Genomic DNA, 24002 nt, shown 5'->3' with positions numbered 1-24002 from the left:
ATTAACCTGGGTAACTACCCTGACACCTACACCAGACACTAGGGATGCTGCTGCAGAGCCTGACACTGCCCCAGAGACTGGAGATGCTGCTGCCCTAGAGCCTGACCCTGCCCCACAGCCCGCCTCAGAAATGAGCCACCCAGATTGGGTGAGGGTTCTGGTTAAGGAGATACGAGAGATGCTGAAGGAGTGCATTTCCACAGCTGGTGAGAAACCTGGCTTTGCCTTAGAGAGGGACAGTGTAATAGTACAGCTGTGGAACCCACAGATGTTACAACTGTCCAGGTTCCAGCTGAACCACAAAGGCAGTCACAGCCAGCAGCAGTTGCCCCGGTAGAAACAAGGAAGTCTAAGGTGAAAGCAGAGCACCCAGATAGGGATAGGAATGGAGGAACCTCACAACCCACAGGGGAGCCAGAGGTTGCGATCATCACCGAGTCCCTGACGTATGAAAGTCTTCGTAATCTGCATAAAGACATTGTGCGACGATGAGGTGAGGCTTATACTGCCTGGTTACTCCAGGTCTGGGACCTTATGGGTACAGGCTGCAGGGGTGCTGTGCTCCAGGATGGTTTGGGTGGATGGAGACGAGAGATCTCTGAAGGCTGCTCTTAGAATATATGGTTTATTATAGAGGGTGAAAGGTCCTGCTTGGAGCTGCCAGACGCAGCACGTGGCAGGGCCTGAGGGAGTGGGGGAGGGGAGAGACAAGGGGTAGAGGGAGACAAGAGGATGCTCTAGGAGAGGGTGGAAGGTCCAAGAGGACATCTGGCTCTTCAGAGACCCCTTATCAGGGGGCTTCAAGGTGGGATGGAACAAGACTTAGGCCAATGGGGTCACAGACACCTGATGTTTCAGGGCAGGGTTACAGGTGTGGGATGAACCATACATTTTCGGGGGTGAGATAGAACAGTCCATTTGACCTTTGGACCTATCTGTAGGTAAGGGCATTGTTCAACCAGTAGGGGGGATTGTTTTCATCCTGGATGTACTATTGTAAATCTTTTGCCAGGCAATCATATTTATTCATCTTTCCCAACACAGGGGTGCAGCTGGACGGTGGTGAGGCAAGGAACTGGGGACCCTTGACTCAGGAGTCAGGTGTGAATCAGATTTTTGTAAGGGAGCCAGGGTCCCTTTCTCTCTGGGAGCGGCTTTTAATGAGTGTCAGAGAGAGGTTTGTCCACAGGGAGAGAATGCAGGAGCACCATCATAGAATGCGTGGGAAGACCCTTGAGGAAGGGATCCAACAGCTGAGGGAAGTGGCAGTATTGGAGGTATTATCTGGGAGGGATGGACAACATAATAATGACCGCGACAAGGTCAGGTGCTGTGGAGTTGTCCTAGGTTGACTGTATGATGCCTTTATCCTCAATCGTCTGCCCTGTTTATGTTGAATAATAAGTTCTACACCTTTAAGACTTGTTCCAGGAGGGAAGAGGGGGGTGGGAAGAAGCGCGGAGTTTGTTTTCAAGAACTGCACTCACTCCTCCACATTCCTGCTCCTGGACTGAGTTGTCTGCGTACAGACAGACAACGAGACGGAGCTCTCCTTTGTTTTTTTTTCCTAGTCTAGTTAGTTTTAGCTAGCTGACGCAAAGAAGTTCCCTGGACTGTGTTTTTTTCCCCTTTCTCTGGACCTGCTCTGGGCTGAACACCAGAAGAGCAGCAGCAGCTCGCACCTGTGGCCCAGCGGGCCTGGCCTGGGCCGTGGCATTTCCAGTGCTGGAGGGACAGATCAGAGACTGAGTGAGCCCAGCTGCAAGCCGGGGGATTTTTCTGAATTTGTCTCCCTCTTGGAGTGGCAAGAAGTTTTATTGTTTAATATTGTTTAAGTTTGCTTGTTTACTAAACAGGTTTTTTCCACTTTTTCTCCAAAGAGATATCTTTCCTGAACTGGTTGCGGGGAGGGGCCAATTGAATCTGCTTTCCTGAAGGAACCCTTTTGGAGTTCTTTCCCCAAATTTGCCCTGAACCAGGACAAATCTTGGGCCATCTCAGTACCCCACTTTCATTGCAACAATTGATGCTGACGCTCACCGAGAGACAGTGGGCTCTGTTGCCAACAAACTTAGGAATTACGAGAGTATGATCAATGGCCCAATGCAGGCTCAAATCTCAGCTGTGATTAAGGAGTTCAAAGAGGAGATGAGGGAGGAGATGAGGAAGGCTAATGCAGCAGCCGTGCAAGTCACAGGCCCCAAAGTCAGGGCCCAACATTCCCCAGCTAGAGAGAGAGGGTACACCCCAAGGGCTAATCTGTGGTTCTTCCTGCATGACCATGGGGAAGACATGGGGAGGTGGGATGGGAAACCCACTTCTGTCCTGACAGCACGGGTGTGTCAACTCAAGGAGGGAAACTCTAACTGGGGGAGTTCCACCAAGGTGAAGGTAGCCTCAACCTCCCATGACCAAGCTTTTGGGTATGATCTGTCAGATCCTATTGAAGGGACCTCTAGTATGTATGCCCAGGAAAGGAATGATAACCAGTGTTAGAGGGGCCCTGTCTATAGCCAAGGAGAGGCATGGGAAAACTGGACCTTCTGGACAGTGGATCCGATAGCCTGGCACATCAGAGCCACAAAAATATGATGCTTTAGTTGATACTGACGCGCATTGTACTCTGATACCACCGGGACCTGTGGGGGCAGAGCCTGTTTCCATTGCTGGTGTGACAGGGGGATCACAACAATTGACTCTGGTGGAAGCCGAGGTGAGCCTGACTGGGAAGGAGTGGCAGAAACATCCTATAGCGACTGGCCCAGATGCTCCGTGTATCCTAGGCATAGACTTCCTCCGGAACGGATATTACAAAGACCCAAAGGGACTCAGGTGGGCTTTTGGAATAGCCGCTGTAGAGGCAGAGGACATTAAGCAATTAAACACCTTGCCTGGACTGTCAGAAAACCCATCTGCAGTAGGACTCCTAAGGGTGGAAGAGCCACACGTACCAATTGCGACCCAAACAGTGCACCGCCGGCAGTATCGGATGGATCAAGATGCCGTGATCCCCATCCACAGAATGATTTGTGAGCTGAAGAGCCAAGGGGTGGTCAACAAAACCCACTCACCCTTCAACAGCCCCATCTGGCCTGTGCACAAATCTGACAGAGAATGGAGATTGACTGTGGACTATCGTGGCTTAAATGAAGTGACTCCACCGCTGAGCGCTGCTGTACCGGATATGCTGGAACTCCAGTACGACCTGGAGTCCAAGGCAGCAAAGTGGTATGCCACTGTTGATATTGCTAATGCGTTTTTCTCCATTTCTCTGGCAGCAGAATGCAGGCCTCAGTTTGCTTTCACCTGGAGGGGTGTGCAGTACACCTGGAACCAACTGCCTCAGGGGTGGAAACACAGCCCCACTATCTGCCATGGACTGATCCAGACTGCACTAGAAAAGGGCGAGGCTCCAGAACACCTGCAATACATCAATTATACCATTGTGAGTGGGAGCACAGTGGCAGAAGTGTTTGAGAAACATGAGAGGATCATCCAGATACTGCTAGAAGCTGGCTTCGCCATCAAGAAGACCAAAGTCAAGGGACCTGCTATCTTGGTTCGACAAGACAGGAGTCTGTGAAAGAGGGCAAAGCCTCCTGTGCAATGGAGAAAGGCAAACCCCCCTCCCTCTGAATTACCAGGATCTTTAAATTAAAAGGCTCTCAGGCAAAGATATGGGAATGGGAGTAACAATTCTTTACTAGGAGAAAACTAGACAACAATTTAAAAAGGCAAATGCAATCGGTACAAACAAAACCCGTGAAAAAGTCCACAACCTGAGGATTCGGGGTGCCAGTGGCAGTCCTGCTGGGACGATTGTTCACAGTGGTTGATGAACTGCAGCTGCAGTGGTGATCTTTTGAAGGGTATAGTTTTCCTCTGAAGATCTGGTGGCCGTTGAGCCGGTCTTCCTCTGCGCCGGGGCTGCCTCCGAGCCCGCCGCCGCCGCACCGCGCTGCTGCTGCTTCGCTGCGAGTGCCGCCGAAGAGAGCTCCTTCTCTGGCAATCCCCCAAAGTAAAAAGCTGCCTCCTCCCCCAAAAAGCTACCCCTTTATACAATAATAGAGTGCTTGGTTTTCCCCTCTGGGTGGGACCCCTCACCATGGGATGGTGTTACATTTACCAGCCCTGCAGTGAGTCAGTCAATAGTGTATAAATAAACCATTGCCTCTACGGGGCAAACCATTGTCTTTGGGAGATAACGAACCTGCCCCAAGCTTCGACAGATGGCAAATAGAATACAAGCTTATCTTACAACCCAGGACACCTGCCCAAGAGATCCAGTTCCTTGGAGTGAAGTGGCAAGACGGACGGCACCAGATTCCTACTGAGGTCATCAACAAGATCACAGCTATGTCCCCACCAACCAGCAAAAAGGAAACACAAACTTTCCTAGGTGCCATAGGTTTCTGGAGAATGCACATTCCTGAGTATAGCCAGACTGTGAGCCCTCTTTATCTGGTTACCCGAAAGAAGAATGATTTCCACTGGGGCCCTGAGCAGCAACAAGCCTTCATCCAGATCAAGCAGGAGATCGCTCATGCTGTAGCCCTTGGACTGGTGAGGACGGGACCAGAGGTCAAGAATGTGCTCTACTCTGCAGCCGGGAACCATGGGTTGTCCTGGAGCCTTTGGCAGAAAGTCCCTGGGGAGACTCGAGGCCGACCACTGGGATTCTGGAGCCGAAGTTACAGAGGGTCTGAAGCCAACTACACTCCCACAGAGAAGGAAATCTTGGCTGCCTTTGAAGGAGTTCAAGCTTCCTCGGAGCTAATTGGCACAGAAGCACAACTTCTCCTGGCACCCCGACTCCCGGTGCTGGGGTGGATGTTTAAAGGAAAGGTTCCTACTACCCACCATGCCACTGACGCCACATGGAGCAAATGGATTGCCCTCATCACTCAGCGCGCCCGTATTGGAAACCTGAATCGCCCTGGGATTTTGGAGATAATTACAAACTGGCCAGAAGGTGAAAACTTTGGTCTCGCTGATGATGAGGAGCAGGTACAAGTGACAAGGGCTGAAGAAGCTCCACCATACAACCAACTACCAGCAGAAGAGACCTGCTACGCTCTTTTCACTGACGGTTCCTGTCGCATTGTAGGGATGAACCGGAAGTGGAAAGCAGCCGTATGGAGCCCCACACGCCAAGTTGCACAAGCTACCGAAGGAGAAGGTGGATCAAGCCAACTCGCTGAACTCAAGGCCGTTCAGCTGGCTCTGGACATTGCTGAAAGGGAGAAGTGGCCAAAGCTCTACCTTTATACTGATTCATGGATGGTAGCCAATGCTCTGTGGGGCTGGCTGGGAAGGTGGAGGAAGGCCAACTGGCAACGTAGAGGAAAGCCAATCTGGGCTGCTGATATATGGAAAGACATTGCCTCTCGGGTGGAAAAGCTGACGGTGAAAGTCCGTCATGTAGATGCCCATGTCCCCAAAAGTCGGGCTAATGAGGAGCACCGAAACAACGAGCAGGCAGATCAGGCAGCAAAAATAGAGGTGTCAAAGATAGACTTAGATTGGCACCATAAGGGGGAGTTGTTCCTGGCTCGATGGGCTCATGATGCCTCAGGTCATCAGGGCAGAGATGCCACCTACAAGTGGGCACGAGACCGAGGGGTGGATCTAACCATGGACAGTGTTTCTCAGGTTATCCATGACTGTGAGACGTGTGCTGCCATCAAACAGGCCAAGAGAGTGAAGCCCCTATGGTATGGTGGACGGTGGTCCAAGTACAAATATGGGGAGGCCTGGCAGATTGACTATATCACTCAGCCCCAGACACGCCAAGGCAAGCGCTACGTGCTGACCATGGTGGAAGCCACCACTGGATGGCTGGAGACTTTCCCTGTACCTCATGCCACTGCCCGGAACACCATCTTAGGCTTGGAAAAGCAAGTCCTGTGGAGACACGGCACCCCTGAGAGAACTGAGTCTGACAACGGCACCCATTTCAAGAACAGCCTTATCAACACCTGGGCCAGAGAACATGGTATCGAATGGATATATCATATTCCCTATCATGCTCCAGCTGCCGGCAAAGTTGAACGGTGCAACGGACTCCTTAAGACTACCCTAAAGGCACTTGGTAGGGGAACATTTAGAAACTGGGAAATTAACCTGGCAAAAGCAACCTGGATGGTCAACACCCGAGGGTCTGTCAATCGAGCTGGCCCTGCCCAGTCAGAACCCTTACACACAGTAGATGGAGATAAGGTCCCTGTAGTACATATGAAAGGTATTTTAGGGAAAACTGTTTGGATTAATCCCACCTCAGGCAAAGACCAACCCATTCGTGGGATTGTCTTTGCTCAAGGACCTGGTTACACTTGGTGGGTAATGCAGAAAGATGGGGAGACCCGCTGTGTACCACAGGGAAACTTAGTCTTAAGAGAGAACTGGGTGTAAGATTTCATGGTGTGCAGATGGAAATAGAATAAGGGGTGGATAATGTCCTGGTTTGTAAGATAAGCTTGTATTCTATTTGCCATCTGTCGAAGCTTGGGGCAGGTTCGTTATCTCCCAAAGACAATGGTTTGCCCCGTAGAGGCAATGGTTTGTTTATACACTATTGACTGACTCACTGCAGGGCTGGTAAATGTGACACCATCCCATGGTGAGGGGTCCCACCCAGAGGGGAAAACCAAGCACTCTATTATTGTATAAAGGGGTAGCTTTTTGGGGGAGGAGGCAGCTCTTTACTTTGGGGGATTGCCAGAGAAGGAGCTCTCTTCGGCGGCACTCGCAGCGAAGCAGCAGCAGCGCGGTGAGGCGGCGGCGGAGCTCAGAGGCAGCCCCGGCGCAGAGGAAGACCGGCTCAACGGCCACCAGATCTTCAGAGGAAAACTATACCCTTCAAAAGATCACCACTGCAGCTGCAATTCATCAACCACTTCAAGTCGAGCAATCGTCCCAGCAGGACTGCCACTGGCACCCCGAATCCTCAGGTTGTGGACTTTTTCACTGGTTTTGTTTGTACCGATTGCATTTGCCTTTTTAAATTGTTGTCTAGTTTTCTCCTAGTAAAGAATTGTTACTCCCATTCCCATATCTTTGCCTGAGAGCCTTTTAATTTAAAGATCCTGGTAATTCAGAGGGAGGGGGGTTTGCCTTTCTCCATTGCACAGGAGGCTTTGCCCTCTTTCACAGACTCCTGTCTTGTCGAACGCAGACACTGGGGGAGTTCCACCAAGGTGAAGGTAGCTTCAGCCTCCCATGACCAAGCTTTTGGGTATGATCTGTCAGATCCCCTTGAAGGGACCTCTAGTATGTATGCCCAGGAAAGAAATAATAACCAGTGTTAGAGGGGCCCTGTCTATAGCCAAGGAGAGGCACGGGAAAACTGGACCTTCTGGACAGTGGATCCGATAGCCTGGCACATCAGAGCCACAAAAATATGATGCTTTAGTTGATACTGGTGCACAGTGTACTCTGATACCATCGGGACATGTGGGGGCAGAGCCTGTTTCCATTGCTGGTGTGACAGTGGGATCACAACAATTGACTCTGGTGGAAGCCGAGGTGAGCCTGACTGGGAAGGAGTGGAAGAAACATCCTATAGTGACTGGCCCAGATGCTCCGTGTATCCTAGGCATAGACTTCCTCCGGAACGGATATTACAAAGACCCAAAGGGACTCAGGTGGGCTTTTGGAATAGCCGCTGTAGAGGCAGAGGACATTAAGCAATTAAACACCTTGCCTGGACTGTCAGAAAACCCATCTGCAGTAGGACTCCTAAGGGTGGAAGAGCCACACGTACCAATTGCGACCCAAACAGTGCACCGCCGGCAGTATCGGATGGATCGAGATGCCGTGATCCCCATCCACAGAATGATTTGTGAGCTGAAGAGCCAAGGGGTGGTCAACAAAACCCACTCACCCTTCAACAGCCCCATCTGGCCTGTGCACAAATCTGACAGAGAATGGAGATTGACTGTGGACTATCGTGGCTTAAATGAAGTGACTCCACCGCTGAGCGCTGCTGTACCGGATATGCTGGAACTCCAGTACGACCTGGAGTCCAAGGCAGCAAAGTGGTATGCCACTGTTGATATTGCTAATGCGTTTTTCTCCATTCCTCTGGCAGCAGAATGCAGGCCTCAGTTTGCTTTCACCTGGAGGGGTGTGCAGTACACCTAGAACCGACTGCCCCAGGGGTGGAAACACAGCCCCACTATCTGCCATGGATTGATCCAGACTGCACTAGAAAAGGGCGAGGCTCCAGAACACCTGCAATACATCAATTATACCATTGTGAGTGGGAGCACAGTGGCAGAAGTGTTTGAGAGACATGAGAGGATCATCCAGATACTGCTAGAAGCTGGCTTCGCCATCAAGAAGAGCAAAGTCAAGGGACCTGCCCAAGAGATCCAGTTCCTTGGAGTGAAGTGGCAAGACGGACGGCACCAGATTCCTACTGAGGTCATCAACAAGATCACAGCTATGTCCCCACCAACCAGCAAAAAGGAAACACAAACTTTCCTAGGTGCCATAGGTTTCTGGAGAATGCACATTCCTGAGTATAGCCAGACTGTGAGCCCTCTTTATCTGGTTACCCGAAAGAAGAATGATTTCCACTGGGGCCCTGAGCAGCAACAAGCCTTCACCCAGATCAAGCAGGAGATTGCTTATGCAGTAGCCCTTGGCCCAGTCAGGACAAGACCAGAGGTCAAGAATGTGCTTTACTCTGCAGCCGGGAACCATGGGTTGTCCTGGAGCCTTTGGCAGAAGGTGCCTGGTGAGACTCGAGGCCGACCACTGGGATTCTGGAGCCGAAGTTACAGAGGGTCTGAAGCCAACTACACCCCAACAGAGAAGGAAATCTTGGCTGCCTTTGAAGGAGTTCAAGCTTCCTCGGAGGTGATTGGCACAGAAGCACAACTCCTCCTGGCACCCCGACTCCCGGTGCTGGGGTGGATGTTCAAAGGAAAGGTTCCTACTACCCACCATGCCACTGATGCCACATGGAGCAAATGGATTGCCCTCATCACTCAGTGAGCCCATATTGGTATCATGAATCGCCCTGGGATTTTGGAGATAATTACAAACCAGACAAAAGGTGAAAACTTTGGTCTCACTGTCAATGAGGAGCAGGTACAAGTGAAAAGTGTTGAAGAAGCTCCACCATATAACCAACTACCAGCAGAGGAAACTTGCTACGCTCTTTTCACTGACGCTTCCTGTCGCATTGTAGGGATGAACCGGAAGTGGAAAGCAGCTGTATGGAGCCCCACACGCCAAGTTGCACAAGCTACCAAAGAAGAAGGTGGATTGAGCCAACTCACAGAACTCAAGACCATTCAGCTGGCCCTGGACGTTGCTGAAAGGGAGAAATGGCCAAAGCTCTACCTTTATACCGATTCGTGGATGGCAGCCAATGCTCTGTGGGGCTGGCTGGGAAGGTGGAGAAAGGCCAACTGGCAACGTAGAGGAAAACCAATCTGCGCTGCTGATATATGGAAAGACATTGCCTCTTGGGGGGAGAAACTAACGGTGAAAGTCTGTCATGTAGATGCCCATGTCCCCAAAAGTCGGACTAATGAGGAGCACTGAAACAATGAGCACGTAGATCAGGCGGCAAGCATAGAGGTGTCAAAGATAGACCTCGATTGGCACCATAAAGGGGGAGTTGTTCCTGGCTCGATGGGCTTATGATGCCTCAGGTCATCAGGGCAGACATGCCACCTATAAGTGGGCACAAGACCGAGGGGTAGACCTAACCATGGACAGTGTTTCTCAGGTTATCCATGACTGTGAGACGTGTGCTGCCATCAAACAGGCCAAGCGGGTGAAGCCCCTGTGGTATGGTGGGCGGGGGTCCAAGTACAAGTATGGGGAGGCCTGGCAGATTGACCACATCACACTGCCCCAGACACGCCAAGGCAAGAACTATGTGCTGACCATGGTGGAAGCCACCACTGGATGGCTGGAGACCTACCCTGTACCTCATGCCACTGCCCGGAACACCATCTTAGACCTAGAAAAGCAAGTCCTGTGGAGACATGGCACCCCTGAGAGAACTGAGTCTGACAACGGCACCCATTTCAAGAATGTCCTTATCAACACCTGGGCCAGAGAACATGGTATCAAATGGATACATCATATTCCCTATCATGCTCCAGCTGCCGGCAAAGTTGAACAGCGCAACGGACTCCTTAAGACTACCCTGAAGGCACTTGGTGTGGGTACATTTAGAAACTGGGAAATTAACCTGGCAAAAGCAACCTGGATGGTCAACACCCGAGGGTCCATCAGTCAGAACCCTTGCACACAGTAGATGGAGATAAATGAAAGATATTTTAGGAAAAACTGTTTGGATTAATCCCAACTCAGGCAAAGACAAACCCATCAGTGGGATTGTTTTTGCTCAAGGATCTGGTTACACTTGGTGGGCAATGCAGAAAGATGGGGAAACACATTGCGTACCACAGGGAAGCCTGGTCTTAAGCGAGAACTGGGTGTAAGATTTCATTGTGATGCAGATGGAAATAGAATAAGGGGTGGATAAGGTCCTGGCTTGTAAGATAAGCATATATTCTATTCGCCATCTCCTGGAGCTTGGGCAGTTTTCTTCCAAGAACAATGTCTCCCTCCAGAGAGATACCTTCTGTTCATGGACCATTGAATGACTCACTGCATGACTGGTAAAGTTACATCAGCCCATTGTGAGATGCTCCACTCAGGGGGAGGAGCCAAGCATTCCTACCTGCATAAAATCAGCACTTTTTGGGACAGCAGGGAAGCCCCTTCGCTGGATTCCCAGAGGAGCAGCTTCTTCCCTGCTGGATCCCCAAAGGAAGACCAGGGCCATCTACTCTATCAGATCTTCAGAGTAAACTACACCCTTCTACAGAATCACCTCTTCAGCAGCATTTCATCTGCCACTCCAGGAGGAGCAGCCACCATTTAACTGGACTATTACCAACACCCTGACTCCTCAGGGTGTCAGGTTTCTGACTCTAATTACATTTTTTTTAATTTTTTTTTTTTTCTAGTAAAGAACTGTTATTCCCATTCCCATATCTTTACCTGAGCCTTTTAATTTTGAAACTGTGGTAATTCAGAGGGAGGGGGTTTACCTTTTCTATTTCACAGGAGGCTCTTGCCTTCCTTCTCAGACTCCTGTCTTTTCAACTCAAGACAATGCCTTATAGAGCCCCAGAAAGTGGTAAAGATGAATGTGTGAATGAGACTCTCACAAATGAGCAAAATCTCTCAGGAAACATCCATGCCATGGGTTCAGGCCCTGCCTATAGCTTTACTGAGAATCTGAATACAACCAAGACAGAGGGGCAACATCAGTCCCTATGAAATATTGTATGGCAGCCACATCAGATTCTGCATATTCCAAGTGAAAGTCACATGAAGGGAAAACTTGATTTGCAGAAATATCGAATGGCTTTAAGTTCCACTTTGCAGAACCTCCAGAATTACACTGTGCAATCCAGAGCCATAGGACTGGACACCCCTGCACATCCCTTCCAGACTGGAGACTGGCTCTATGTGAAGTGGTGGGGGACAGTGATCTCCTATAAGCCAAGTGGAGAGGACCACTCCAAGTCCTGCTGACCACCCTCACCACCATCAAAGTTGCTGGCAAAGTGATGCTTTGAAAAGCCTGAACTGGAACAGAGGCCAGACAGGGAATAAAGGAAGGATTGATTAGAAGGCCTCAATGGATACACCTTGGGCAGTACAAGAGCCCAGCCAGGGCTACACCCGGTAGGAACCCAATATAGTCACAAAAATGGATGACCAGTCATGAGGTCTCTCACTTTTATGAATTCTAGTCCATTTGCAGACTGCAGTTAATTGTCCAATTGCAGCTTTAACATACGGAGTCCCGTCCTTTTTGTTTTCTCTCTTCATTCTGCCATTGTTTATACTTTGAGCCTGAAATTTGGATTGGTTGTCCTTGCTCCTAAGCTAGAGAAGGAATTGTTTTGTCTCCCTGCTCTGTGAAAAGAGCTTTCCATCCCCTAATATGAAGCTCAGAACTCCACACTGAAGCAGCACAGAATGGGAAAAATAGAAAAGCTAAAACCTGAGGCATCCAAAGGACCCTGGATTCGCTGCTGCAGAGATGTCCTGTGGTGACTTTATGATGGTGAGCTGTATCCAAATTTGTCAGTTCAGCCCAGAAATAAGTTTTGCAACTTTAAGACTGCTTCTCACACTGAAGAGGGGGAAGAAGAAGCACGCAGTTCGTTTTCAGAAACTGCAGTCACTCCTCCACATTCCTGCTCCTGGACTGTGTTGGCTGTGGATGGACAGACAGTGGGACAGAGTTCTCCTTAGCTTTTAGTTAGTTTTAGCTAGCTGAGGCAGAGAATTTCCTTGGGCTGTGGTTTTTCTTTTTCTTGGAACAGTTTAAACCTGCTCTAGACTGAAAACCCAGAGGAGCACCACCTCAAACCTGTGGCCCACCAGGGCCAGGCCTGGGCCGCGGCAGTTCCAGTGCTGGAGGGACTGATAAGAGACGGAGTGAACCAAGTTACAGCCCACGCAGGCACTTTCTGAGTGTGTCACCTCTTTTGGATTGGCAAGAGATTTTATTGTTTAATATTGTTCATTTTTTGTGCTGGTGAATGCTTTACCAGTTAAATAAATAGGTTTTTTCCACTTTTTCAAGGAAATATTTTCCCAAACCACTTGTGGGTGGGGCCACATGAATTTAATTTCTGAAAGAAACTCTTTGGAGGTTTTCTACCAGATTTGCCCTAAATCTGGTCAATTACATTTTTTGGTGCCAAATATGTGTCTTGAGAAAGTTAGAAAAAAACCTGTAAAATTTGATTGCATTTTGGTTGTACTTACTCTGTGTTGGGATAAAGCAGTCAGTAGCCATGTTGCGTGAATTCATAATGTCTCTCCAGATGGAGACCTTCATGTGTTTCTGGTCCCTAGGCTTTTTTGAGGTTTTAATACCTTTCTGGTCCTGGGCTTGTTTTCTTATCTAGAAATAGTTCCAGTACTGTACCTATGTCTTAGTTTGAAAAGACAGGAGTCTGTGAAGGAAGGCAAGAGCCTCCCGTGAAATGGAAAAGTTCAACCACCTCTGTCCAAATTACCACAATTTCAAAATTAAAAGGCTCTCAGGCAAAGATATGGGAATGGGAATAACAGTTCTTTATGAGGAGAAAAACTAAACAAAAAATAAAAAATGTACTTAGTACAAACGAAACTAGTGATGAGTCAGAAACCTGACACCCTGAGGAGTCAGGGTGTTGGTAGTAGTCTAGTTAAATGGTGGCTGCTCCTCCTGGAGTGGCAGGTGAAATGCTGCTGAAGCGGTGATCCGTAGAAGGGTGGAGTTTTCTCTGAAGGTCTGGAAGTAGTTGGGCCTGGTCTTCCTCTGGGGATCCAGCAGAGAAGAAGCTGCTCCTCTGGGAATCCAGCGAAGGGGCTGCCAGTGTCCCCAAAAGTGCTGATTTTATGCTGGTAGGAATGCTTGGCTCATCCCTCTGTGTGGAGCATCTCACAATGGGCTGATGTAACTTTACCGGCCATGCAGTGAGTCATTCAATGGTCCATGAACAGAAGATATCTCCCTGGAGGGAGACATTGTTCTTGGAAGAGATAAGAAAAGTGCCCAAACTCCAGGAGATGGCGAATAGAATATATGCTTATCTTACAAGCCAGGACATTTACTAATGATAAAGACTACTTGCATGTGTTAGAATGGTTATTCTTACCTCTCATAGCAACAAAAACTGTGTGGACTGTTAAGGAAATATTCTCTTATTTATTTAAGAAAGGTAGAGAGCAATTGCAAAATCTCAACAGCCAGGATCTGCATACCATCAACATATATGCAAGTAAAGAAAATTTGGCATAGTTAGCATCAGAAGACACTAAATTCCAAATTGTGTTTGCAGATTTTCTGGACAGTTATCTATCCATTATCCCTCACATAGTTTATGGACAGAGATGGGTGATCTCCCCCTGTATGCAAAGCATCACTGCAGCATGACCCCTGTCAACGGACCAACTGTTTTTACAGATGCATCCGTCAAAACCAAAAAGCTGCAGCGATTTGGCATGGAGGTGACTCTGTCCAGCGGCATAAAAGGGTATTAATGCTAAAGGATTGCCTCATGCAGATTTTAGAAATGGCTGCTATCCAGTATGACTTCCAGTGATTTTCAGAGGAACCACTAAACATCGTAATTCATTCCTCATCTGTTGCATTCTGTTTAGAGTTTTCCTATTTAAAACATGTTAACCTTTTGTTTACAGAGATAAGAACATTGTGGACATTAATGAACAACCAGCTGCATGATTTTTATGTGTTGCGTGTTTGCTCCCACACAGGTTTACCTGGCTCTATTTCAGAAGGTAACAACTATGCAGATATTATTGTGAGGACAGGTGCGGTACCAAATACTTCTGCGTGGGTCAAGTTATCTTACAAATTTTCCACCAGAATGCTTGTTCTCATCACAGACAATTTCAAAAAACTTCCTCACAAGCATGTTATCCTGCTGTTTTGTCCCTCCTGTCATGGTGTGGCTCCTGCTCCTTTAGTAGAAACCACTAACCCCCAAGGTTTAACTACTAACTCCATTTGTCAAACTGATGTCACCCATATCCCAGAGTTTGGTTACTTAAAATATATTCACATTTCCATTGACACATATTCTCATTTTCTAATGGTGACTGCTCAGAACAGAGAGAAGGCCCGTGATGCTATCCAGCACTGGCTCACCTGTTTTGCCACTCTGAGCCTTCCAACACCATCAAATTGGACCATGGATCTGCCTACACCTCAGAGTGAGTTCATAACTTCTTGCGGCAATGGGGTGTGCCTCACAATATGGGCATTCCCCACTCTCTCACAGGGTCAACTATTGTCAAGTGTGCCCACAGGACCCTAAAAACCATGCTTGAAAAACAAAAAGAGGTGGAGTTGGAGTGCCCTTATGACAGACTAGCTAAATGTCCTCACTTTGTTAAATCAGGATGAGATGGGACAGACTGCATGTGTTAGACAGTATTCCTTCAACACAAAGGCTCATCTAAGACGTCCAGTGCTGGTGAAGGATTACTGACTGGACAATGGAAAGGACCCCTGGACTTCCTGACATGGGAAAGGGGTTATACCTGTGTCCCTGGAATTACTGACATGGGAAAGGGGTTATGCCTGTGTCTCCACAGTGACTCCATGTGCAGTGGAGTCCATCACGGTGTGTGCATCCTTTTGTCCCACTGTCCTGATCCCATGTGCATATAGTTGCTACTTTATAGGCATATGTGTACAGTTTTTAAAACAATGTTGAAGTTATTATTGTTGTCACTTTTATTAATGTTTTAGGAGTTGTTTAGGTTTTTCTTAGTAGGTTTTTGTTGCCTAAAAACAAGAAAGGGGAGATGTGATATATGGGGTGATATTTCCCAAAGTTGTTAAGGCTTATGCACACAGAAGGCCCTGTGGGGCAGGCACGGCTGCAGGCTGGATGGTTGGAGGTCAGCTGGGGGGTGAGAGGCAGTTATGGGGATGAACGTGTGGACAGCACATGAACGGGAACCTGACTGGCTGATAGGACACGTGGACAACAGCACTGCAGCTGAGCCAGCCAACGGGTGCCCTTCTTCTGTTGAGTTCTGGTTTTGTCAGGGTGAGATTAAAGGTATAAACGGGGAGTGATTTCTGCAATAAAGTGATCTCCTTCCGATGCACAATGGGGTCCGTGTCTCTTTGTTCCCCATTGCTACACCTCAGTGTTGTGTGAAAGTGTGAATGGGAAATGAGGAGAGTGGGAAGTGAAAGTTTATGTCCTGTGTCTTGTGTGATTGATGGGTGTAACTCTTGAGTGAATGAGATGTACTGCAGATGTACTGAGGCACAAAACAAACAAGGAGTTTCAATACACACTTCCACTTTTCAGGTGACCGAGGTGGGCAGGGAAAAGCAAAGTGTTTGTTGTCTATGTGATGAAAATTTTTAATAAACATTTTGTGTTGTCTGTATGAGTGTAATTTTGTGTTTATTTGTGGACTCAGATGTGAACCTTGGGTATGGTGTGAGTGTAAGATCTGTCATGAGAGGTGGCATTGCACACCCACACAAAAGATTGTCTAGTGTCAGAAGTATGAAAAATTAAAATTCAGAGCCAGGGATCAGGCATTAATTCTTTAAAATTTCTGTAGGAAAAAGTGTGTGGGGAAAGAGCATTTAGTTCCCCGAGGCTGAACAGTACCCGAGGAGGACTGGGAAAATGCTTGTGGAAGGAGTAGAGACAGAATGGCTTGGAAGTTAAGAAAGAAGGAAAATAAAGGTGTGTGGACCATGCTGGTGCCTGGATAATATGAGAACATGGGACTGAAAGCAAACAAGGAGAAAACCCCCAGGGAAAAGGAGAGCAAGGGAGCACTGATGGATACATTTCCAGATAGACTCCTGGGAATAAAATCAGCAGAGTGGGAACAAAACCCTGACAGAAAGAATAAAAAAAAAATCAAAATGATACATTATTATATGAGAAAATAGACTAATCAGGAGATAAGATCTGATCATTTATCATTGATCTGGCCAAAATAGAGTTCCTTTGAGGGGTGGATATGCTAAACTTTGAATATTCATGTGAATGCCAAAGAACCAGTCAGTCAGGAAAAGAGTGACTCTGCTGCCAATTGGAAGGGCGAGGCTTCCCTGGGTAAGACCAAGGTGTTTAAATTAAGGAAATTAAACCTGGGACCCCTTAGAGTATCTGCCCCCTCCATATCTGCCAGCACCCAATGCACCCCCTGCACGCCCTGATGGACCCAGCCAGAATACCTGGGGCAGAGCGTCCAGTGAGGGGAATGGAAAAATGGGGTTTGTGACTGCCCCATTTAATTTATTGGAAGTGAGAGTGTTTAAAAAGGAATTAAAAGTTCTACTAGAAGATCCTATCAGACTAGCAGAACAAGTAGACCAATTTTTGGGACCCAGTGTTTATACCTGGAGCAAAGTGCAATCTGTAATAAACAGCCGAGGAAAGACAAATGATCTGAGCAGCAGGGATGTGCATTTGGGAGAGGGAACACGCTCCCCACGGGCCCCTGGGGAGAAGGAAATGCCCTTGCAACGCCCTACTTGGGATCACCTTAACACCAGGGGAAGGCAACACATGGAAGATTATAGAGCATTAATTGTCAGGGGCATTAGGGAGGCTGCTCCACCCACCCAGAACACCCACAAGGCATTTGATGAACAGCAAAAGAAGGATGAGACTCCACCTGAATGGCTGGAGAGGTTAAAAAGAAATACGAGACAATACTCAGGTGTAGACTGATACAAAAGCTGGACAAGCTTTATTGAAGATAACCTTTGTCACTCATGCTGGGCTGGATATAAGGAGAAGCTAGAAAGGGAATGTCAGGATAAGGGGTTGAATGACCTGTTCAAAGAAGCCCAGAAGGTCAGTGTCTGGAGGGACGAGGAGAAAGCCGAGGGGAAAGGGAAAATAATGGCAGCCGCTATTGCCGAGGGGAAGCAGCTGTGCAAGGACCATCCCCAGAGGGAAGTGAGCCCCTGTCAGGACAAGGCAAGCAGGAGTAGGGGGAGGATAATGGGAACAAAGCTCCATGGGGGAGGGACCCTAAAAGGACAAAGGGCAATTGAACAAGCGAGGGCCAGTCTGTCAGCAGTGCAGGGAAATTGGGTATTTGAGGTGAAACTGCCCATGGAGGGAAAGGGACCTGAAGGTTTTTGAGGAGGCTTGAGAAATGGTCTGCTGCACCCACAGTGGAAAGCTGCCTCATCATGCCCCCAAGCTGCAACAATGGCCCTGAGCATCCCTGCGTGATCCAGAATGACCCCGATGATTTCCCCACCTTTGATGACCTCACAGCAGTGACATCACTGTCCCTGCAGCAGCTTTGGGATGTCCTCAATGGCTTTTTGGCACTGCTCAGCCACTTTATGGCCACTGGGGCCATGAGGGCCACCAGAGCCCCCAGGGCCACCAGCGCCACCATGCCTACCTAAGAGGAGGCTGCGGATATCCCCAAGTGTACCCAGAAGGTGATGCGTGGCCAGGCGGGCGCTGGCCTCCCAAAGCCGCTCAGCCTTGGCCACTGCAGCCACCAAGGCCTCAGGGACATTGGGGGACATCTCATTTGTCCCCTTCAGGGTGGCCTCAATCTCCACGAGGCATCGCCGCAGCTCCCGGGGGAACGCGGTGGCTTTGTCACATGCAGCCACCAAGTGCTCCAGTGGCTCCAGGGCCACCTCTGCCCTCTGTTCCCTCCTGCTGGCGGCCCTGGCCTCTCTGGTGGCCTCTTCCCAGGCCTTGGTGGCTTCCTCCACCTCTTTGGTTTCTTCTTCCATCTGGGCCTTATGCAGAGCCACCACTGAGGCCCCCTTCTCCTTGGCCAGGGTCATGGGTAACCAGGCCATGGGCGACCTGGCCGTGCTCGTCAGGTTTTTCACAGACTGCCCCGAGCGGGTTTCTTTTTCCTTCATATTCCCAGCTCGGGCAGTGGAAGTGGCTGCAGTGGTGGCCTCCCTGATGGCCGCATCCCTGCAGGCATCGTGGATCTTGGTGGCCTCCCTGGCCAGCTGGTCCCAATTGCCCTCGAGCTTGGCCACTGGCTCCTGCCAGGCGCTGGCCGCATTTGTCACATGGGCCCAGGTGGCCCCTGGGGTGCCCCCGAGGGCAGCCAGGGCCTGGCCAAGGGAGGCGTTGCCCAGGGTGGGGACACCACCGTGGTTCAGGGTGTCCCGGAGGTGATTGATGAAGTCCTCTAGGACCTTGTGCAGGGACCGTGGGGACATGCCCAGTAGCACATCACCGTACGGCCCGGCCACGGTGGCTGCCAGCTCTCCCAGGATGGCCACCACGTCCACCAGCGCCTCCAGCAGCTGTGGAGGGGACAGGGGAGGTGATGGAATCCTCGTGGCTCTTATAGCCTCCTGGGATGCCCCCTCTCCCCTCCTGGGGTCCCCCTTTGTCCCCTCCCTGGAGGGCTCTGGTGTCTCCTCTTTCCCTTTGGTACCCTCTCATTGCCTCTCCCAGCCCCTGCCACCCTCCACTGTTCCCCCCTGCCTCCCTCGGTCCCCTCCAGCCCTCTGTCACCTCCCTCCTTTGTGCCACACCTCTGTCCCCTTTGCGATCCCCCTGTCCCCTCCCGCGTCCCCAAAAGGGGATTGTCGCACCTCACGGGGCTCCATGGCCTCAGGGGACAGCCAGGGACACGTCCGGGGAACACTCGGTGACACGCAGGAACGCAGGAACGTGGCACAGCCAGCAGTAAACAGGAAGAGGTGAGGAGGTGACATCACCACCCTGGCCACGCCCCCCACCTGCGGGGTGCCCGATGGCCCTGTGATGGTCCCCAAGAGACCCTGATGTCCCATCAGCGTCCCCACATGGTCCCAGTGTCCACTGAGTGTCTCCAACAGGACCCCAGTGTCCCCCCAGAGTCCCCATCAGGGCCCTGTTGACCCCAAAACACCCCCACTGTCCCCTCAGGGTCCCCAACAGGGCCTCAATGTCCTCCCTGATGTCCTCAACAGGAGCCCAATGTCCCCAGTGTCCCGTCAGGGCCCCCAGCAGAGCCCAGATGTCCCCCCAGTATCTCCAACAGGAACCTGATGTTCACTGAGTGTCCCCAACAGGTCATGATGTCCCACCCATGTCCCCAACAGGGCCCAAATGTCTCCCAGTGTCCTGTTGGGAATACTGGGAACACTGGGTATACTGTTTTGGACATTGTGGGGACTCTGGGGACATTGTGATGACCCAAAACAGGACAGGGAATATCGGGGTGGCCTGGCAGTTCCCAAGGGAAGGACATGGGGGTGTCCCCAATGTCCCTCAGGGTGTCCCCATGCCATGGCCATGACAGTGACACCCCAGTGTCCCACCCCATCCCTACCCCTGCCTCGCCAGCTCTCTCTGGGCCGCCTCCAGCCTTGGCATCACCTCCTTGTGCCCCTCATGCAATGTCCCCAACAGCACTAGGATGTCCCCAAGTGCCCAGGCAGCTTTGGGGAAGCCCTGTCCCCGTGTCCCCCATGGTGTCACCTCCCTGTCCTGGGTGACAGTGGCCACCAATGTCCCCAGTGCCTGTGTCACCTCCTCCAGCTGCCCCAGCACATCTGCAGTGGCCTCGTTGGTGGCCGTGGCGGCCTCAGTACTGGCCCTGGAAGCTGCCACCCACCAGGCACGGTCCCACAGGCGCAGGGCCATGTCCCGCTGGCGGCTCATGGCAGTGGCCTGGTGACACCGAGCTGTCCCCAAGCCCCGCCTGGCCACCTTGCAGGACACGGCCACCACAGTCAGGGCCAGATGTCTCTTCTCATTCACCCCCTGAGCAGTGCGGGCTGAGTCCGGGGACACTGCGGGGCCACAGAGACACCACACAGGTGGCACCAGGGAGATGGCAGTGCCACCTGTCTAGTGGCACCAGACTGGTGGCACCAGGGACAGAGCAGTGGCACCAGTTCCATCCCAGTGCTACCAGCCCAGCGTCCCCAGGGCTGCCGCAGTGTCATCACCCAGTGTCACCAGTTCCATCCCAGTGCCACCAGTTCTGCCCCACTGTCACCACTTGAGTGCCACCAGCCCAGTATCAGCAACCCAGCTACAGGATCACTGTCCTCAGTCCTGTCCCAGTGCCACCATCTCACTGTCACCATCCCGTTGTCCCCATCCCAGTCTCACCAAATCCATCCAAATGTCACCATCCCAGTATTCCCTGTCCCCTTCCAGTATCACCAGTCCCATCCCAGTGTCCCCCATCCTGTCCCAGTGCCCCTGCCCCAGTGTACCCAGTTGTGTCCCCATATCCTCAGTCCCATCAGTGTCCACACTCCCTTCCTTATGTCTCCATCCCAGTGTCCCCTCCAAATGTTCCCAGTTCCATCCCAGTACCACCAACACAGGGAGTCATCCCAGTGTCACCAGTCCAATCTCAGTGTCACCAGGGCCACCCATGGCACCAGCCCAGTGTCACCAGTTCAATCCCAGTGCCTCCAGTTTCACCCCAGTGTCCCCCATTCTGCCCCAGTGCCCCCACCCCAGTGTCACCAGTCCCACCCCAGTTTCCCCAGTCCTGGCCCAGTGTCCCACATCTCATCTCAGTGTCCTCGTCCCAGTGCTCCCAGTTGTGTCCCAGTGCTACTAGTTCCATCCCAGTGCCACTAGTTCAATTGCAGTGTCACCACCCCATTGTCCCCAGTGCCACCACCCTCATGTTATCATTCCAGTGTCACCAACCCAGTGTCCTCAGTTCCATCCCAGTGCTCCCACTGCCAGCCCAGTGCCACCGCCCCATTGTCCCCATACCAATGTCACCATCCCAGTGTCACCGCCCCATTGTCCCCATACCAATGTCACCATCCCAGTGTCACCAGTCCTGTCCTAGTTTCTCCAGTCCTGTCCCAGTGTCTCCGTCCCAGTGTCACCAGTTCCATCCCAGTGTCCCCATCCTGGGGCAGGGGAAGGTCTCTACTGCTCGGTAGGGCTCCATACTGGTCTGAACTGGTCTGTACTGGTTCTCTGCATCCCCTGCTGCCCCCTGTTGCTCTGCACTGGTCCGTAGTGGTCTATACTGGTCTGAACTGGCCTATACTGGTCAGGGCAGGGGAAAGTCCCTCCTGGTCTGTAGATACACTTAGTGGTCCATACTAGTCTGAACTGGTTTTTACTGGTTCATACTGGTCTGAACTGGCCCCCACAACTCTGTACTGGTTCATACTGGTCTATACTGGTCTATATTGAAAACTGCAGGAGAAAGTCCCTCCTAGTCTGTAAAAACTCACACTGGTCTGAACTGGTCTGAACTGCCTCCCACTGTTCTATAAAGATGTATACTGGTCTGAACTGGTTTATACTGGCCTATGCTGATGCATACTGGTCTATACTGGTCCATACTGCCTCCCACTGCTCTAAACTGCTCCATAATGGACTAGAATGGTTTATACCGGTTTCTACTGGTCTATACTGGTCCATACTGGTTTTTACTCACACATACCACCCCACAGGACCATTAGCACCGTGGCCGGCCCGTGCCCAGCCCACAGCCAGCGCTGTCACCACCGTGCCTGTCTCTCCTCATGCTCTAGTGCTGGCACAGCCGCCTCAGCCTTGGCCCCGAGCTGCCGCAGCCGCTGCTCGTCCCTGTCCTCTGCTCGTCCCCATCCCCACGGTTCCCAGAGCCACCGCTGGGGTCACAGTGGCCTCCCGTGCCCTCTCCAGCCTCTTCTGGGCCCCCTGGGCCTGGTCCAGGGCAGCCACGGCCTCGGCCAGCGCAGCTGGGACGCTGTCCAGTGTCCCCAGGGCCTCAGACAAGGCCACCAGGGCGACCAGGGCCCTGCACCATGTGGGCACCGCTGTGTCCACCTCAGGGCAGGGGGAGACACCTGGGGACAGGAAAGGGGGTTAGGGGGTGAGGGAGGTTTGGAGAGTTCGGGGACGGTGGGGTATGGGGGTGCAAGGTGGGGTTTTGGGGTTCTGGGGGAATTTTTGGAGAATCCTGAGGGGTATTCAAGGGTGGCCCAGGTGGGGTTGGAGGGTGTCAGGTGAGATTTGGGGGATTCCAGGTGAGCAGGGGACATGGAACCAGGGAGTCACGGTGGACACAGGGGTCTAGGGGGTTCCAGGTGAGGCTCTCAAGAGATTCAAGTGGTCACAGGTGAAGTTTTGATGGTCTCAGGTGAGGTTTTGGGTCTCTCGGTTGAAGTTTTGGTAGTCCCAGGTGAGGTTCCCCAGGGATTTGGGGCTCCCAGTTGAGGTTCCCCAGGGGTTTGGGGCTGCCCAGTTGACAATTCCCAAAGATTTGGGGTTTCTCAGCTGCACAGGTGAGAATATGGGAAGTCCTAGGTGTCCAGGTGAGGGTCCCAAAGGGACTCCCAGGTGAGGTTTCGGGGGGGGTCCCAGATGAGAATTCCCAAGGATTTGGGGTTTCCCAGTTTTCCCAGGGAGGTTTCAAGGTTCCAAGGCACCCAGAGGAGATTTTGGTTATCCCACCCCCCTTTCCCCCCACCAAAACCGGCCCCTTGGAACTCCCCAGGCTCCATAATTTTCCACTCCCGTTTTGCCTCCCACCTTCACCCATGGCCCTGGGGATTCCCAAACTTCACTAAATCCCCCCAAATCCCCCCAAATCCACTCAGGTACCCAATGGGGATGACTCCAGGGTTTCAGGGTACCCACCTTGTGCTCCATCCCTGTTCTCATCCAGAGGCTGTGGCTGGAGCTCTGAGGGCTGAGGGTGTTGAGGCTCCTGGAGGAGGGAGGGCCCCACACCCTGATCCTCCCCCGAGGGGAAGAACTGGCCCTGCCAGGACCTCAGGCACACTTTCAAGGCCGGCTTTAATCCCTTGAAGCCCGGATCCATCCTCCAGAGCTCCATTTCGCTGCCAGGACCCCATTGACCCTTCTGAGCCCTGATTTCTTCTGCCAGGACCCTGATTTACCCCCATTCGTCCTTTCAGGACCCCACTGAACCCCTCAGGGCCCTCATTTATCCTTTCAGGAACTATTTTCCCCTCAGGACCCCATTTATCCTTCCAGGACACCATTCACCCCTTTCAGGACCATGTTTATTGCCACAAAAACCTGATTTCCCCCCAAGGGGCAGAATTTGACCTGCCAGGATCTCAGGGCTTGTTTTCGAGCCCAAATCGATTGCCCAGGGCTCTATTTCCCTACCAGGACCCCAATAACCACCTCAGGACCCGTTTACCCCACCCTGGGTTCTGATTTCCCCTGCCAGGACCCCAATAAACACCTCAGGACCCATTTACCCCACCCTGGGTTCTGATTTCCCCTGCCAGGACCCTGAATTGGAATTGATTTTTGGGATTGCTTTCAGAGATCCAGCAAGATTTGGTGTCTGGGATTTTTTGGGATCCGGGATTTGGGATTGGAGATCATTTAGGATTGGGGTTTGGGTATCCAACAGCATTTGGGATCCGTGATTTTGGATCCAGGATTTGGGATTTGAGATCATTTGGGGTCATTTCTTGGGATCCAGCAGGATTTGGGATCAGTTGGAGTGAAAAACAC

The 24002-nt window shown here is 51.2% G+C and overlaps 1 protein-coding gene across 1 annotated transcript; it reads right to left on the bottom strand.

The window, feature by feature from the left end:
• Positions 1 to 17271: 17271 nt before the first annotated feature.
• On the bottom strand, positions 17272 to 19265 carry LOC146764234 (uncharacterized). Its single transcript, XM_085565147.1, has 2 exons — positions 19145 to 19265; positions 17272 to 18850 (listed from the first exon to the last, which is right to left on the bottom strand). The coding sequence occupies exons 1-2, from the start codon at positions 19157 to 19159 to the stop codon at positions 17846 to 17848; spliced, it is 1020 nt and encodes a 339-aa protein (XP_085421273.1). The 5' UTR covers positions 19160 to 19265; the 3' UTR covers positions 17272 to 17845.
• Positions 19266 to 24002: the final 4737 nt, after the last annotated feature.

The sequence above is a fragment of the Lonchura striata genome, chromosome 35, assembly GCF_050655825.1.
Source record: "Lonchura striata isolate lonStrDom1 chromosome 35, ASM5065582v1, whole genome shotgun sequence".
Lineage (NCBI taxonomy): Eukaryota > Metazoa > Chordata > Aves > Passeriformes > Estrildidae > Lonchura > Lonchura striata.
This window is presented reverse-complemented; position numbering and strand designations above follow the sequence as displayed.